We start from the raw sequence: 15,782 nt of genomic DNA, 5'->3' as shown, positions 1-15,782 counted from the left end.
CTTGAACCTGGGAGGCGGGGGTTGCAGTGAGCCAAGATCGCGCCACTGCACTCCAGCCTGGGCAACAAGAGCGAAACTCCATATCAAAAGGAGAAAGAAGTGAAGTGGACAACAGTAGCAAAATGCAGAACCAAAGCAAGATTCTGAGCATAAGGCTTTGTCCAAGCAAGCAGAAGTACATTTCAGAGAATGTCCAGCAAATGCTGCTTGTCTGCTGGAGCCACCCCTGAGAGTAGCAGCTGGACCATGTTCTATAGGCATGTGATATGGTTTGGCTGTGTCCCCACCCAAATCTCGTCTTGAATTGTAGTTCCCATAATCCCCATATGTTGTGGGAGGGACCCAGTGGGAGGTAATCAGATCATGGGGGCAGTTACCTCCATGCTCTCCTCAAGATAGTGAGTTCTCACGAGATCTGATGGTTTCATAGAGGCTTCCCCCTTTTGCTCAGCACTTCTTTCTCCTGCCACCATGTGAAGAAGGATGTGTTTGCCTCGCCTTCTGCCATGAATGAAAGTTTCCTCCAGCCTCCCCAGCCCTGAGGAACTATGAGTCAATTAAACCTCTTTCCTTTATAAATTACCCAGTCTCGGGCAGTTCTTTAGAGCAGTGTGAAAACAGACTAACACAGCATGACTGTGGGAGACAGAAGCAGTCCTTCTTCCTCAGCATTGAGCACAGCACAGGCACACCAATGCCAAGAAAGAATAGGCAAATGAACAGAAGGGAGGGTCTGAGACATAAAGTCTGCCATAGAGGCTGACATGTAGGTGTTTAGCTTGAGTGACACCCTGCCTGTGCTAGCCCTCCACTTCAGTGATCTGTATCGTGTCTGTGACTAAAGAGGGCAGGGAGGGAACGGCGACACTAAACTGCTTCACCACCTTTAGTCTGTGGGAGCAAAAGGGTATTTTAAAGAGTATGAAAACTAAGGAAAGACTAGAGGCGAGGTGCACATTTCTCAGAGAACAAAGGTGAAGGTCATGTTGGAGAACATACTCGGAGGCTGGATGTGGTGGCTCATGCCTGTAATTCCAACACTTTGGGAGGCCAAAGTGAGAGGACTGCTTGAGCCCAGAAGTTCAGGACCAGCCTGGCAACATGGCAAGACCCCATCTCTACACAATTAAAACATTGGCTGGGTGTGGTGGTGAGTACCTGTAGTCCCACCTACTTGGGAGGCCAAGGCTGAGGTGGGAGAATTGCTTGGGCCCAGGAGATCCAGGCTGCAGTGAGCCGTGACTGTACCACTGCACCCAAGACCCTGTCTCCAAAAAAAAAAAAAAATTCCTAGCTACTTTGTTTTGATCTTTTTTAAAGCTTGGGTCAGTCATACTCCACCCACTTCTAGCACCAAATGAAAAGGTAACAACAATTCATTATAGAAAAATGTTAAATTCATAAAAGTATGAAAACTAGAAAATAGTTTTTCCCTTATTCCCCTACCTCCCTTGCTGCCCTCCTGGTTTCTTGGTCTTGATTAATTTCATTTATTACTCTTCTTCCACTGGGACCATTTGATGAAGGTCATATGTCTGAAAGGTCTTCTCTTCATATTTTTGACATTTCAGAGAAATTTACTTATAGAATTTAACAAGAAAAGTCTTTTTTTATATGTACATATATGAAAAACAGAAAGGAATACATAGCTGATTTTTAAAAGCTGTAACAGAAAGGCAGGATTATGCATTTTTTATTCAAACATACCTATACAAATATTATTTTACATTTGAAAAAATATTAAGTTTTTAAATAATTACCTTTTTGTCTCGACTCCCAGTGAAGAAATACTTGCTATCAGGACTCCAATCACAAGACCAAATAATTCTACTGTGCACAGAAGTAATTTTGTTGGTGAAGGCAAAAAGACTAAAAACTGGCTCTGAAAGAAATATGTATACACTATTCACAAAGCAGAGAAAGCTGGGTTTTTACCTATTAGGAAGTGATGTTTAAGTGCCATATACACCATATGACTTAATATTCAATTTATATGCACTGACTTTTGAAACAGACTGAAGCCAGACAACCGCTCACCAGAAGGCTGTGGACATAGTTATTTTTCTAGTAGGGAATGCTTTTGTACTGACTGGTCACTCTCTAGTGACTGATGACAAACATCTTCCAAACACTCAACTGCAGTTCAACTCACGCCTATAGAAGAAGCCTGAAGCTATTTAGCCGTACTCAAAGCAGGCAGATTTGCATATTAGGCTATAGAAAAAAGATTAATGCACCACTTAATGTTTAAAAAAAGAAATCTTAAGAAAATATTTTCCTTTTAAGATTTAAGTGTAAGGCAACTTCTAGCCCTTATACAGACTAAACCTAACACACATAACTGTTGGCCAGGAACAGTGGCTCATGCCTGTAATCCCTGCACTTTTGGGAGGCAGAAGCGGGTGGATCACCTGAGGTTAGGAGTTCAAGACCAGCCTGGCCAACATGATGAAACCCCGTCTCTACTAAAAATACAAAAAGTTAGCCAGGTGTGGTAGCGGGTGCCTTTAATCCCAGCTACTCAGGAGGCTGAAGCAGGAGAATTGCTTGAACCCAGAAGGTGGAGGCTGCAGTGAGCTAAGATCACACCACTGTACTCCAGCCTGGGGAACAAGAGGGAAACTCCATCTAAAAAAAAAAAAAACCCTAAAAAACAAAAACCACATAACTGTTTATGAGGAGGGAATAAGACTGTATCTATTATTACTCCATAATTCATAAAGATATAACACATTAAAAAATACATTAATAATACAATGGTTTTTTGCAGGGAGAATGAAGTCTCACTCTAATGCCCAGGCTGGAGTGTAGTGATGGGATCTCCACTCACTGCAACCTCCGTCTCCTGGGTTCATGCAATCCTCCTGTCTCAGCCTCCTGAGTAGCAGGGATTACAGGCATGCACCACCATACCTGGCTAATTTTTACACTTTTTAGTAGAGATGGGGTTTCACCATATTGGCCAGGCTGGTCTCAAACTCCTGACTTCAAATGATCCACCTGCCTCAGCCTCCCAAAGTGGTGGGATTACAGGTGTGAGCCACCACCCCCATCCAACTTTAATTAATTTTTTTTTTTTGAGATAGAGTCTTGCTCTGTCGCCTAAGCTGGAGTGCAATGGCGCCATCTTGGCTCATCTTAGTACCACCTTGGCAACCTCTGCCTCCCAGGTTCAAACTATTCTCCTGCCTCAGCCTCCCAAGTAGCTGGGATTACAGGCATGCACCACCATGCCCGGTCAATTTTTCTATTTTTAGTAGAGACAGGGTTTCACCATGTTGGCCAGGCTGGTCTTCAACTCCTGACCTCAGGTGATCCATCCACCTTGGCCTCCCAAAGTGCTGGGATCACATGCATGAGCCACTGTGCCTGGCCAACTTTAGCTTTTTAAGCAGTAAATGCTGCATGTTAGGAAAAGATTCGTGATGCAAAAGAAAACAGTCTGTTCTAAAACATATTGCAGAGTATACTTTACAGTCCCTGGATATTCTCTAAAACGCAAGAAACAAAGAGACTAGAAATATCACAAAACTAAACTGTATGTGAGTCTTATCAATGGAAAAATAAAAAACAGGATTAAACAACTTAAATATACTTTAAACACTCTCTAGAACTTATCCACCAAAAGAAACTGGGGGAATAAGAATAGGCCACTGCCCCAACTACACAAAGGTTTTTAGTCCTTTTTTTTTTTTTCAGTTTATGCCAGGTTCAGAGTAGAATGTGGGTAGGTGGGCTAACACCTTGCTCAGGGGTCATGTTATCCAGATGGATGCCTAGTATGCCCTTCTCAATGAAGGAAGTGACTGCAGAGGGTAGGAAAAAGCTAAGGATAATGGTTTCCTCTATATTTCATAATTTAAAATAGTACTATATTAATAAAATAATTCAGAGAGAAGAAACCACTCAACCATGAGTTTTCTTAGTTGTATCTTCATTATTCCTGTCCCATAAAATCCTAGTTCAGGATATGTCATCCATTAGGTTTTGTGGTAGCATTCTATCACCATTTGCAAAACCTAACTTCCTACACACAGACGTTTATGTTTCTTGAACTGAGATATCTGAATACATGCCATCTTGACTACATAATCACAAGTAGGTCAACCTAAACAAAGATCATCTCCATTTAAATCCTATGAGGAAGGTCAAGTCTTCCTCAGTTATCCAAGAACTTTGAAAGGCTTCAAAGACATGAGGCTCTACCCTTTACTCTGTTATCTTTGTCTTAACTAAAGCTGCTTAATGTAGATAAAAAGGACATAACTGTTTCACTAGTAACTTTCTCAATCAGAAGCTGTTTTACCGAACTCAGGTGAGATTGTATCCTGCTTTTTCCACAATGACCAGGTTCGATCTCTGGAAACAGCCAGTAAGAACTTGTCGTTGGGTGAGAAGGCCATCTGCGTGACTGTCAAACTGTGGAAAACTAAATTCTGCACCTGTTTCCAAGATGTAGTGTTCCAAAGAATGATAGCTGCATGCTCTTTCTTAGCTGCCTGTAGGACAGAGATGAAACAATAAAGCTAGTAACTAAAAAACTGAAGAGAAACCATTTTAAAAACAACACATTGTTTCTATGAGTATATTTTATTTATCTGTTTGAATTCCAAAAAAAATTCCTAGGAGATAACATACTACAACCATTTCTAATCTCTGGGAAGAATTCCAGATGACTGGGATTAGAAAAAATGAATCATCAGGGACTAATATTACCATGCTTTCTTTTTTTTTTTTTTTTCCTTCTCACTGTAGCTCTCAGATCTTAAAAAATTATTCCATGATCAAAACTGTGACATGGAGGGGGAAAAAATGAAATGAAAAACTGTGACATGGAGGGGGAAAAAGAATGAAAATTATTCCAAAATAAATGGTTTACTTTTAAAAAGATCAATCCTGAGAGAAATTAAAGACCTGAAAGAATGACAGATATATTGCATTCATATGTCAAAATACTCAATATTGTTAAAATTGTCCCCAAATTAATCTAGAGAATCAATGCCATCTCCATTAAAATTCCTGCAGGTATTTTTGTAGAAACTCTTAAGCTGATTCTAAAATGCAAAACAAAGGATCTACTATAGCCAAAATAACTCTATACTTCCTAATTTCAAGATATATTATTAAAACACTATAGTTACTAAGAGAGTATGGTACTGGCATCATATCAAAAAAGATCAATACAACCCAATAAAGTCTAGGGAACAGACCCACATATATGAACAAGTGACTTTAGACAAAGGGACAAAACACAGTGATGAAGGGGATAGTCTTTTTAAAAAATGATGCTGAAACTGGTATCTACAATAAAAGAAAATCAACTTTAATCTATATTCCATGACAAATACATGAATTAATTTGAAAGTATCATAGGTCTAAAGGCAAAAGTTAAAAACCCATAGAACTCCTTGAACAAAACACAACAGAAAAATCCTTGTGACCTTGAGTTAAAGATTAGATATAAGGACACAACCTAAATTTTAAAAAAAATTGATAAACTGGACTTCAACAAATCATAAAACATCTGCCATTTGAAAGACACTGTTAGAAGAATGACAAGCCACTGGGAAAAAATATCTACATAAGCACATCCGATAAAGTTGTATCCAGGGTATATAAAAAACTGTTCAGTGTCCATCAATGGATAATTGGTTTTTAAAATGTGGTGTCTATACACACACACACACACACACACACACACACACACACACACCCCATGAACTACTACTCAGCCATAAAAAACAATGAAATCATTTCTTCTGCAGCAAAATGGATGGAACTAGAAGCCATTCTCCTAAGTGGTGAAATGACTCAGAAGCAGAAAGCCAAAAACCAGACATCCTTGCTTACAAGTAGGAGCTAAGCAATGGGTACGCATGGACATACAGTGTGGAATAATAGTAGACACTGGAGAATCAAAAAGGTGGGAAGGGTTGAGGAATGAAATACTCAAGGTACAATGTATACTATTCAGGTGATGGGTATGCTAAAATCCAGAGTTCAACAAGACACAATATATCCATGTAACACAGTTGCACTTGTACTCCTAAATCTATAAAAAAAATTTTAAAAACTTTTCAAAACTCAGTAAGAAAACAATCTAATAAATAAATGGGCAAAAGATTTGAGTAGTTTCACCATATTTTCATATGGATAAAAAATTAGCACATGAAAAGATGCTTAATATCATTAGAAAAATACAAATTACAGCCATAAATAGCTGTTACACACTTACTAGAATGGTTAAAAGTTAAAAAGACTGATATTAAGTGCTGGTGAGGGTACAGAGCAACTGGAAATCTAATACACTGCTGCAAAAACGTGTAACCACTGGGGAACACAGCATGTCAATGTCTTAAAATTTTAAATATATATCTACCATACCATCCAACAATTCCATTCACAGTTATGTACTCAAGAGAATGAAAGCATATATCCATGCAAAGACTTGTACATAAATTTTCATAACTGTACCATTGCTAAAAGCCCAAAACTGGAAAACAATCCACATGTCCATTAATAAGTGAATGGATCAACAAATGGTGGTACATCTGTACGAGGTAAAACTACTCAGCATTAAGAAGGCATGAACTACTGACGCATGCAAAAACATGGATAAATCTCAAACAATTATGATGAATGAAAGCAGCAAAACCAAAAAAGTACATACTTACATGATCCTATTTATATACAATTTTAGAAAATGCAAACTACTGTATCATGACAAAAAGCAGACCAATGGTTTCCTAGGGATGGAGGCAGGAGGGGAAAGGGAGAGGTAAAAAAGAGGAATTGCCAAAGAGCATAGAAAATGTTGGGGGTTGATGGATATATGCAGTTTCTTGATTGTAATGATGATTTATACAGGGATAAACATGTCAAAACTTATCAAATTGTTCACATTAAACGTACAATTTATAGTATGTTAATAACCCTAAATACAGCTGTTTAAAAAATGTTTAGAGGATGTACATCTTGTGAGTCAACTTGAAAAGGGGGAAAAAAAAATCAATTACAGGATTCACAGTGCTCTAAGTTAGAAACAAATTATCTGCCCAGTAGAAGCCCAGACAGTTGAACTACTGAACTCCATTCTCCCCAAAGGCTCCTATAAGAGAAGGAAGTCCTCTCAGTACCATTTCAAAGAATAAACAAGTGGGGTAGTGGTGGGTGTAGGGGAAGCACAGCAGTATTTCTTATGATGCCTCTCAATGCAGATCAGCGGCATAAATCCACAGTAATGGCAGGGACACGAGCCCATGCAGGTGGGCAGCTCTTACCATCATATTTAAAACAAGTAAATAAATTTCAGAAAATTTAAGAGGAATGTGTGGGTTTCAGACTCTTCAGATAATCCTCCATAATTGCTATATCCATAGGATATGGATAAATACTGAATGATGAATTCAAGATCATCCTTCTAAGTAAATGCAAAAGTCATCTGCCTTAGGTCAGTGCCAAGAGTGTCCTCAAATAAAGTCTGATGGACTTCACTCCAGATTTCCTCTTCTCATTTCCCTGTGTCTCTAGGACTCCAATTATTTAAAATTTATCACATTTTTAGCATCATTTTGAGATATCCTTGTTTTATATACAGAGTCTCACTCTGTCACCCAAGCTGGAGTGCAGTGGCGCGATCTTGACTTACTCCAACTTCTGCCTCTGGAGTTCAAGTGATTCTCATGTCTCGGCCTCCTGAGTAGCTGTGATTCCAGTTGTCATTTTGAGATATTTGATTAAATCACTTTTAGTAGGGGGGCACAGATAAGCTCAAAATGTGCAGCTGAAACAGACTTAAAATGAAACCATAAGCTTTTGAAGAGACAGAAGGGTAAGAGAAATTGAGAAAGTAAGATTCAAAAAACCAAGGATTAGTGGCCTTTCACATAGAGTTCTGCCTAAATCATTACCAAACTTGCAGGAGCCTGATGACCCAAATAACCTGTGACCAAGCAGAATCAAAAGTAAAATTGCCTACCTTACAAGCTGAGGCAAGCAGAGTCTTTGAACTGTTACAAGTAACACAAAATATTTCATAACCATGCCCATATCTAAAATTTAAAAAGAAAAATATATACTATTAGCAAATACATCTATTCTCATGCCACACAATTTTTGAAAGTAAAAAGAGTAACATCAATCTCTTTAGCTAACAAACAATTCTTTTGAGGAACATTATATGTTCATCTAGGTAAACATTTGAGAGAAAGACAGGGAGATAGGAGAAAAATGCCAGCTTCCTATAAGTAATATAACTCATTCAAACAATTAACATACAAGTTTTCACCTCCTACTTTCAACCAGCCAGTATCTAAACAATAAACCATGGAAAGGTTTTCATCAGGAACCATCAAAGACCAAAAAACCATGACTAACAACAAAACTTGTCTTTTTTATTTTTTATTTTTTTTCAAGGCTAAGTCTCATTCTGTCACCCAGGCTGGGGTGCAGTGGTACAATCATGGCTCACTGCAGCCTCAAATTCCTGGGCAGAAGCAATCCTCCAGCCGCAGCCTCTCGAGTAGCTTGGGACTACAGGCATGCATCATCATGCCTGGCTAATTTTTTAAAATTTTTTGTAGAGATGGGGTCTCGCTACATTGTCAAGGCTGGTCTCAAACTCCTGGCCTCAAGTGATCCTCCTGCTATGGCCTCCCAAAGTGCTGGGATTACAAGTGTGAGCCACTGTACCCAGCCAAGTCTTTTTAACAAAGAAAAAATACATAATGTTATGCTTCTCTACTTTAAGAATAAGATGAATAAACAAAACTAATGAACACAATAAATAGTAATATAGAAATAAACGTGAGGTTTAATTCTCATTCCTTATGAAGAGCCACTAAGAGATATATAGAGGAGGAGGAAAATGATAGGTAGAAGGAAGAAAAAGGAGAAATCAAATTGTGGGGTGGGAAGGAAAAATCACAAGTTATGACAGAATCAGACCAAAGAGCTAAATACAGTTTAACTTACAGTTTTTGAACTTCAGGCCACAAAGTATTCTGCAGAAGATGATCCTCAGTGGGAGGCTCTAGAATAAATTGAACCTATTTTTTTCTATGTTCATCCAAATTCACAAAAGTGAATTCTATAGCACTTATTTAGGTCAGCAGCAATAGATAACATACTGTGTGTTCTAGTGATTTATTAAATTGTTTTTGTCACTTCTTACCAGTAAGTATGGAGGGCTGAAAGGCCACCTGCTGATACTCAAAACCAGTACTAGTTAACAGCTCCTCTTCATCAGAAGGCTGAGAAGCTATATCTCCTAGTTTGAAGAAACACATCAAGAATATGGTCACTATTTTTATATCTCCTTTGCTCGTCTCAATATTAAGGCCACCAGATAGAAAGCAGTGGTAATTCAAAGTGGTGTAATTCACAGCTGTGTCCATGTGATTCTAAAAGCAAGAGTATTTCCATTACTCCAGTATTTTCCAAACATGCTCCTGGCGGCATTAATCAACTCCATAAAGGTTCTTCCCATTTTCTTTGACCTACCAGTTTCCAAACTTTTAAAACTACACAACCAATTCTTCAGGTTACCCACATTCTCATCTGTAGTTCTAACACCAAAAAACATGCTTTGTGGCAGGGCGTGGTGGCTCACACCTGTAATACCAGCAGTTTGGGAGGCCAAGGCAGATGGATCACCTGAGGTCAGGAGTTCCAGACCAGTCTGGCCAATACGGTGAAACCCTGTCTCTACTAAAAACACAAAAAATTAGCTGGGCGTGGTGGCGCATGCCTGTAGTCCCAGCTACTCGGGAGGCTGAGGCAGGAGAATTGCTTGAAGCCAGGAGGCGAAGGGCGTAGGTTGTAGTGAGCTGAGATTGCACCACTGCACTCTAGCCTGGACAACAGAGCAAGACTCTGTCTCAAAAAAAAAAAAAAAGAAAGAAAACTTGCTTTGTGAAAACTGCATCTACTTCAGTGGTCTGAGTGTGTACAAAGAGTACTTATCACGAAATAGGTGATAGAAAAGATACATATATTGTGATTTTAAAAAAATCAGCTGTAACAAACATTAGGTAGACATTACACAAGTGTGTGACTGGGGTTTAAGTACCACTATGGGTTTAATAATTTTGAAGACAAAAGCCTTACCCTGAAAGACAGCTTTATTTGATAATCCCAACGCAGGGACAGTGGCTCCTTCTGGAAGATCACTATCTTGCTAGAATAGAAAATATAATATCTAAGTTTTAAATGCTAAAGTTTTACATGCTAATTTTATAACTAAAAGTTACTGTTACTTCAGACACTACAAAAAAATCATGCTCATAAATGCCGAGAAACAGTTTAAAGACCATCTTGTGTGGATGTCTACCCATACTTTCACTTTCTGAACCAATAATGCAATGCTAAGCAATCACTCTCCAACAGACAGGCCCTACCAGGCGTCCAGCTCCCATGCAATCCATAAAGTTGGGCATCCTCTCATCCATAAAGGGATCTCATCGAACCATAACATTTCAATGGGTTTCAGGGTCTGACAGGAAATGCAGTGGGCTGAAAATGGAAGGCCCAGAGCTCTACTTTCAAGATAATCTCACAGGCACATCCCCTGATGATGCTCATATAGACACAGATGCTTCCCAGAAGGGAACAGTTACAGCATTAGTCATAGTATTTTCACTAAATGTATCTAACTAACTGAGTATTTAAAAACTTTGTATGAGTGCCATTTGAAAAGGCAATCATCTGCTTAGATTTTGCAATTTATATCAATCAAATTATTATATGTGAAACTATATGCTAACCATCAAAACTGGCACATGCTCATTTGCTAAGAGTGTTCCGTACAATTTAGACTTTAATATGGAAGCTGAAACTAGACACAAACATGAACAGTAAGAATTTAAAACCATCAAAAATGGCTACCTGGGACACAAGAAACAGTATGCTTTATCTCAGAAACCAAGAAAAACTAACATGGAAAAGAATAGTAAGAGGCATTCCTACATACCTATCCCAACACTTAGTATGGGAGCAAAACCCAAACGAGAGCAAGCAGCTCGCCTCGCCACTCTACAGGATCCCTGTATCTTAGGACACAGAACTAAGTGTACAACTGGGACTAAGCCTCTCATGGGATCCTAAAACCCCATTTCAATTCCTAGAACTGAACAGATCCTGAAACTAGCTGCCCCTCCACCTCCATATGCTTAGCTCTACATAATAACCACAATCAAGACTTTCCTTTTGATTTTGTTCCTATTGTCCATTATTAGAAACAAGCACAACAGAATCTTAAATCCTCTTCACATAATCAAGAAAGCCTGTAGCATGAGGTGCTGAGTATACATTCCAGGAATTTTAGTTGGATACTTCATTTCTAAGGAATTTCATTTTCTTCTCCAGTCTTAACCAGACTGGTGCTAGTTTCACGGCCTTCAGAGTCTCTTAGCTTCCAGACAACTCTCTTCCAAAATGCTTTTCATCACTCTTTGTGTAGGAGCCTCCAACAGCACCCCACAGTCGGACTGTGCCTGCCTCCCAAGATCCTCCACCATGGACTTTCCCCATGCTCTCCACTTTTATCCAGTCTTCATTCCAAGAGGTACCACAACAGCTCTGGCCTCCCCTTTGCGCTCGCTCGCTCTCTTTCTCCCCCTCCTTCTTTTTGCCTATCAAAAGGGTACTTTTCCTTTTCGAGCTCAGAACCAAATTTGTGACTCAACTCTAAGTGAAGGGCTGTACAATATGTACTTCTGTGTAACCTATCTTCCTAATTTTCTTTCTTTCAAAATTACTTCGTAACTTTTACAATCCATGTATTTTTATAAGTAGTTCAAATCTTTTTTAGAAGGGCGTATAAACATTAAAAAAAGACCCTTACAACACCCAAATGAAGTCCCAATAAACATGTTTTCATTGTTCCAATACAATGACCTCTTCCTTCTATGAAATTTACTTTAGTACCAGAAGATTTAGCAATTAACTGGTCTCATCCAATAACCGCAGATACATTAGTTCTACCGTCCCCTACCTCTACCCCTACGCTACAGCTAGATGGTAATCTCCTTGAAAACAGTATCCATCTTTTATTTTGTTTTATTCTAGGTACCTAACACAGTGATAAAACATCGTATTCATGTCTCAACTGAACACTAATGCAGCTTTATAGTATTTTGAGCTCATATAGTACACAAAATTTCTGGTTTTAGTATTTAAATCACTACAGCCCACAGTGCACAAAAAAGTTTGTCAAACCATTAAGAAACAATATTACTTTCCTTCTACCTATATATTCCATTTAAAGCCCAAGGCAAAAATCTTTTTAAATTTAAAATGAAGGGACTAGATTTAGGTAAAATATTTAGAGAAATACTCACGTTACAAAGCACATGATTCAGTGATTTTCCTGTAATGGCACAAAAATTTTCCACAAAATTCCGAGGTGCAGAAAAAACTCGAAGAACTTTTTCATCTGCTCCAGATACAAACTGAAACCGATTAATCATTGCCAAACATTTCAGGTCATACCCATGTATCTGAGGCCTTGCAATTTCATGCCAAGTCACCTGGGTAAAACAGGATAAACAAAATGATCATTCCAAAGCTGAATTTTCAACAAGCAAATTATTAGATGAAAATTATTTACTATACAATGGAAATATAACCATAGGGCAAATTCATCCATGAATAAACCACAACTGGACAGTATTGGTAACAATTACCAAGAGCCACAGAAAATCACTCAAAATCATTTGACTTGTTTTTCAGTTGACTATAGATGCTGTTCCCAAAGTTCTCAACTCTGTTTATTTGAATCTGCCATGTGTTACTGAAGCAGTAGTGTTAGTGGCAAACTTCCTTAGCTCTTACGGACTGACCCATAGTCAGTTCCATGAATTTCTGTCAGAAACTGAAGCAGAGGATCCTGATTTTCTCTACCACATAGCAGTTCAAAGTTTACCAGTAGTGAAGTTTTACAATTGTTTGAGCTCAGGGCCAACAGTTAGCAATTAACTGGTTTCATCCAATAATTACAGAAACATTAGTTCCACTGCTCCCTACCTATAGCCCTACCCTATAGCTAGATGGTAAACTCCTTGAAAACAGGATCCATCTTTTACATTTTGTTTTATTCTAGTTGCCTAACACAGTGAAAATTTCCTTAAACAAGAACTGCCCTCACTACTATTATCTAACACTATATGACTTCAGGCTTTTATCGTACACTTGATAATGCTTCCTAATGAATTAAACCTAAAATTACAAGACATAACGAAACTAGGCAACACAGCAAGACCCTGTCTCTACAAAAAATCTAAAAATTAGCTGGGCACGGTGGCTCACATATGTAGTCTTAGTTACTTGGGAGGCTGAGGCAGGAGGATCACCTGAGGCCCAGAGTTCAAGGCCAGCCTGAGGAACATAACAAGATCCTGTCTCTACAAAAAATAAAAAATAAAATGTCCAACTGTTTTCCAGAGTGGCTGTATCATTCTGCATCCCCAGTAGCAATGTATGAAAGTTCCAGTTGCTCTGCATCCTTACCAGCACCTGTTAATATATTTTTTACTTTAGCTATTCAAGAGGGTATGTGGTGGTATCTCATCATGGTTCTAATTTGCATTTTCCTAATGGCTAGCATGGCTGCCCTACCTTTCTTGTGTTCATGGATGTTTTCTTTTAAATACATTTAGTAAAATAAGAAGAGACCAGCTGCGGTGGCTCATGTCTGTAACCCAGCACTTTGGGAGAATGAGGGGAGTGGATCACCTGAGGTCAGGAGTTCGAGACCTGTCTGGCCAACATGGTAAAACCCTGTCTCTACTAAAAATACGAAAAGTAGGTGGGTGTGGTGGTGGGCACCTATAATCCCAGCTACTCAGATGGCTGAGACAGGAGAATCGCTTGAACCTGGGAGGTAGAGGCTGCAGTGAGCTGAGATCATGCCATTGCACTGCGGCCTGGGTGACGTGAAACTCCATCCCAAGAAAAAAAAATAAAAATAAATAAATAAATAAGACATTTTACCTGTGATTGGTCTTTTCTCTTCCATGGAGCAAAAAGTCTAGTTGTCTGATCAGTACCAACAGTGATAATAAATTCCCCTTCTGGATCCCAGACTAGGTCTTGGACACCATCAAAGTGTCCGGAAATGACAATCTCTGGAGTCCACTCTCTCTGCAATGAAAGTGCTCATGACACATATCAAAATACTCAAAGACTACCACCACAGTAAAGCACTCATGTCTGATAACAGAGAAGACTAAAGCCCTCTGGCAAGGTGAAAAGCTAAGTACACAAGATCGCACCACAGAATAACAGGATCCATTTTCCACAGCATCCATTCGAATGCTTAAGCATTCAAATACGTGTTGTATCCTTTAAATCAGTAACTGTGGGAAATTTCCCTACATTCATCATTTATTGAGCAGCCAGATACTACTTAACCTTTCTGTGTCTCAATTATAGAATAAAACAGTTATTATAATAACACCTACCTTCTAGGGTTATTATGAGGATTAAATGAGTTACATTTGTAAAGTACACAGGACAATTCTAGTACATACTAGGTTCTATGTATTTATTAAACTAAATAAAAATTGTATAAAATGTAAAAATATTGTGTAAAACGAGTCAGTGGCTTCTGCATGTGGGCCTGATGGCTTTATTAAGTAAAAAGAGTTACAGGTGTAGAGGACAGAAAAATGAATCAAACCTAGTTGGTCCACCTATTAAGAAGCCTGCAACAATAACTATATAAACAAATAATGACAACAAAATATAGAAAAAGTCATATGCCTGGTCCACAGAGCATCTTTTTGAACAACCTCAAGAGGGACTAAAACTTAACCTTTAAAGGAAAATTAAATGTGGGTATTAATGGAGAGAAGGAGAAATAGTAGCTGAGAGTAAAGAAATGAATAAATGGGTCACTGAGGAAAATTCAGTATCACATTAACAACTTGTAAGAGTCTCAGAGCAAGAGATGACATTGTGTCTTAGCTCAATTATCCCAGATACCTTAACGAGTAAAGTTGTATACAATATTTACTGAGGCTACTCCTTCTGAAACCTGACAAGATTGAAGGAAATCTGCAAACCTGAGTGGTCTCATCCTGGGAGACATTCATACAGTATGAGGGACTGAACTGTGCGTGTACACATTTTTTTTTTTGAGACAGGGTCTTGCTCTATCACCCAGGCTGGAATGCAGTAGCATAACCATGGCTCACTGCAGCCTCAACTTCCCAGGCTCACACAATCCTCCTGCGTCAGCCTCCCAAGTAGCTGTGACCACAGGCGCCTGCCCAGGGCTGCATGCCCATGGCTAATTTTTAAAATTATTTGTACAGACAGGGTCTCCCTATGTTGCCCAGACTGGTCTCAAGCTCCTGGGCTCAAGTAATCCTCCCGCCTTGGCCTCCCAAAGTGCTGGGATTACTAGCATGAGCCACCACACCCAGCCTATATTTTTTGATGTGAAGGATCCCTGGCCTGAGGGATCCATGGCCTGAGGTGTTACATACACTGGTTTTCTCTGACAAAAGTTCCTGGCTCGAAACTCCCATAGCCCTTGTTACAGTCTTCAGTTACAATGTTGGGTATGTTAGGCTTCAGGGTCAGGCCTCTAATCTTCCCCACCTGTTTGATTTTGTGTCTTAAACCCGATCATGAGAGGGTTCCACTCTGGGAGAAAAAATGCTGATGTCATGAAGCTGCCATAAAACCAAAGAGGACACAGTTCAGGGAGCTTCCGAATAGCTAAGCACATGGAGGTTCCTGGAGGGCAGCACGGCCAGGGAGGGCATGGAAGCTTGGCA

The 15,782-nt window shown here is 39.1% G+C and overlaps 1 protein-coding gene across 7 annotated transcripts in view; it reads right to left on the bottom strand.

Moving 5' to 3' along the window:
* The window catches only part of ELP2 (elongator acetyltransferase complex subunit 2), a 40,160-nt gene that overhangs the window by 5,749 nt on the left and 18,629 nt on the right, over positions 1 to 15,782 (bottom strand). For 3 of the 7 annotated variants that reach the window (XR_002518681.2, XR_002518684.1, XM_003914309.4), the window contains exons 12-19: positions 13,990 to 14,139; positions 12,339 to 12,527; positions 10,108 to 10,177; positions 9,173 to 9,268; positions 8,974 to 9,031; positions 7,979 to 8,051; positions 4,307 to 4,499; positions 1,761 to 1,882 (exon numbers count right to left, since the gene is read on the bottom strand). Coding sequence is in view for 3 of the 7 variants with exons in the window: in XM_003914309.4 (XP_003914358.1) it covers positions 1,761 to 1,882; positions 4,307 to 4,499; positions 7,979 to 8,051; positions 8,974 to 9,031; positions 9,173 to 9,268; positions 10,108 to 10,177; positions 12,339 to 12,527; positions 13,990 to 14,139 (951 nt within the window). In the remaining 4 variants the exon portion in view is untranslated. Of the gene's footprint in view, positions 1 to 413; positions 464 to 1,446; positions 1,605 to 1,760; positions 1,883 to 4,306; positions 4,500 to 7,978; positions 8,052 to 8,973; positions 9,032 to 9,172; positions 9,269 to 10,107; positions 10,178 to 12,338; positions 12,528 to 13,989; positions 14,140 to 15,782 lie in introns of those variants that run through there. The other 4 variants (XR_002518683.1, XR_002518682.1, XM_021930089.1 and 1 more) reach the window with 4 other exon arrangements.

The sequence above is a fragment of the Papio anubis genome, chromosome 19 (genome assembly GCF_008728515.1).
Source record: "Papio anubis isolate 15944 chromosome 19, Panubis1.0, whole genome shotgun sequence".
NCBI lineage: Eukaryota > Metazoa > Chordata > Mammalia > Primates > Cercopithecidae > Papio > Papio anubis.
This window is presented reverse-complemented; position numbering and strand designations above follow the sequence as displayed.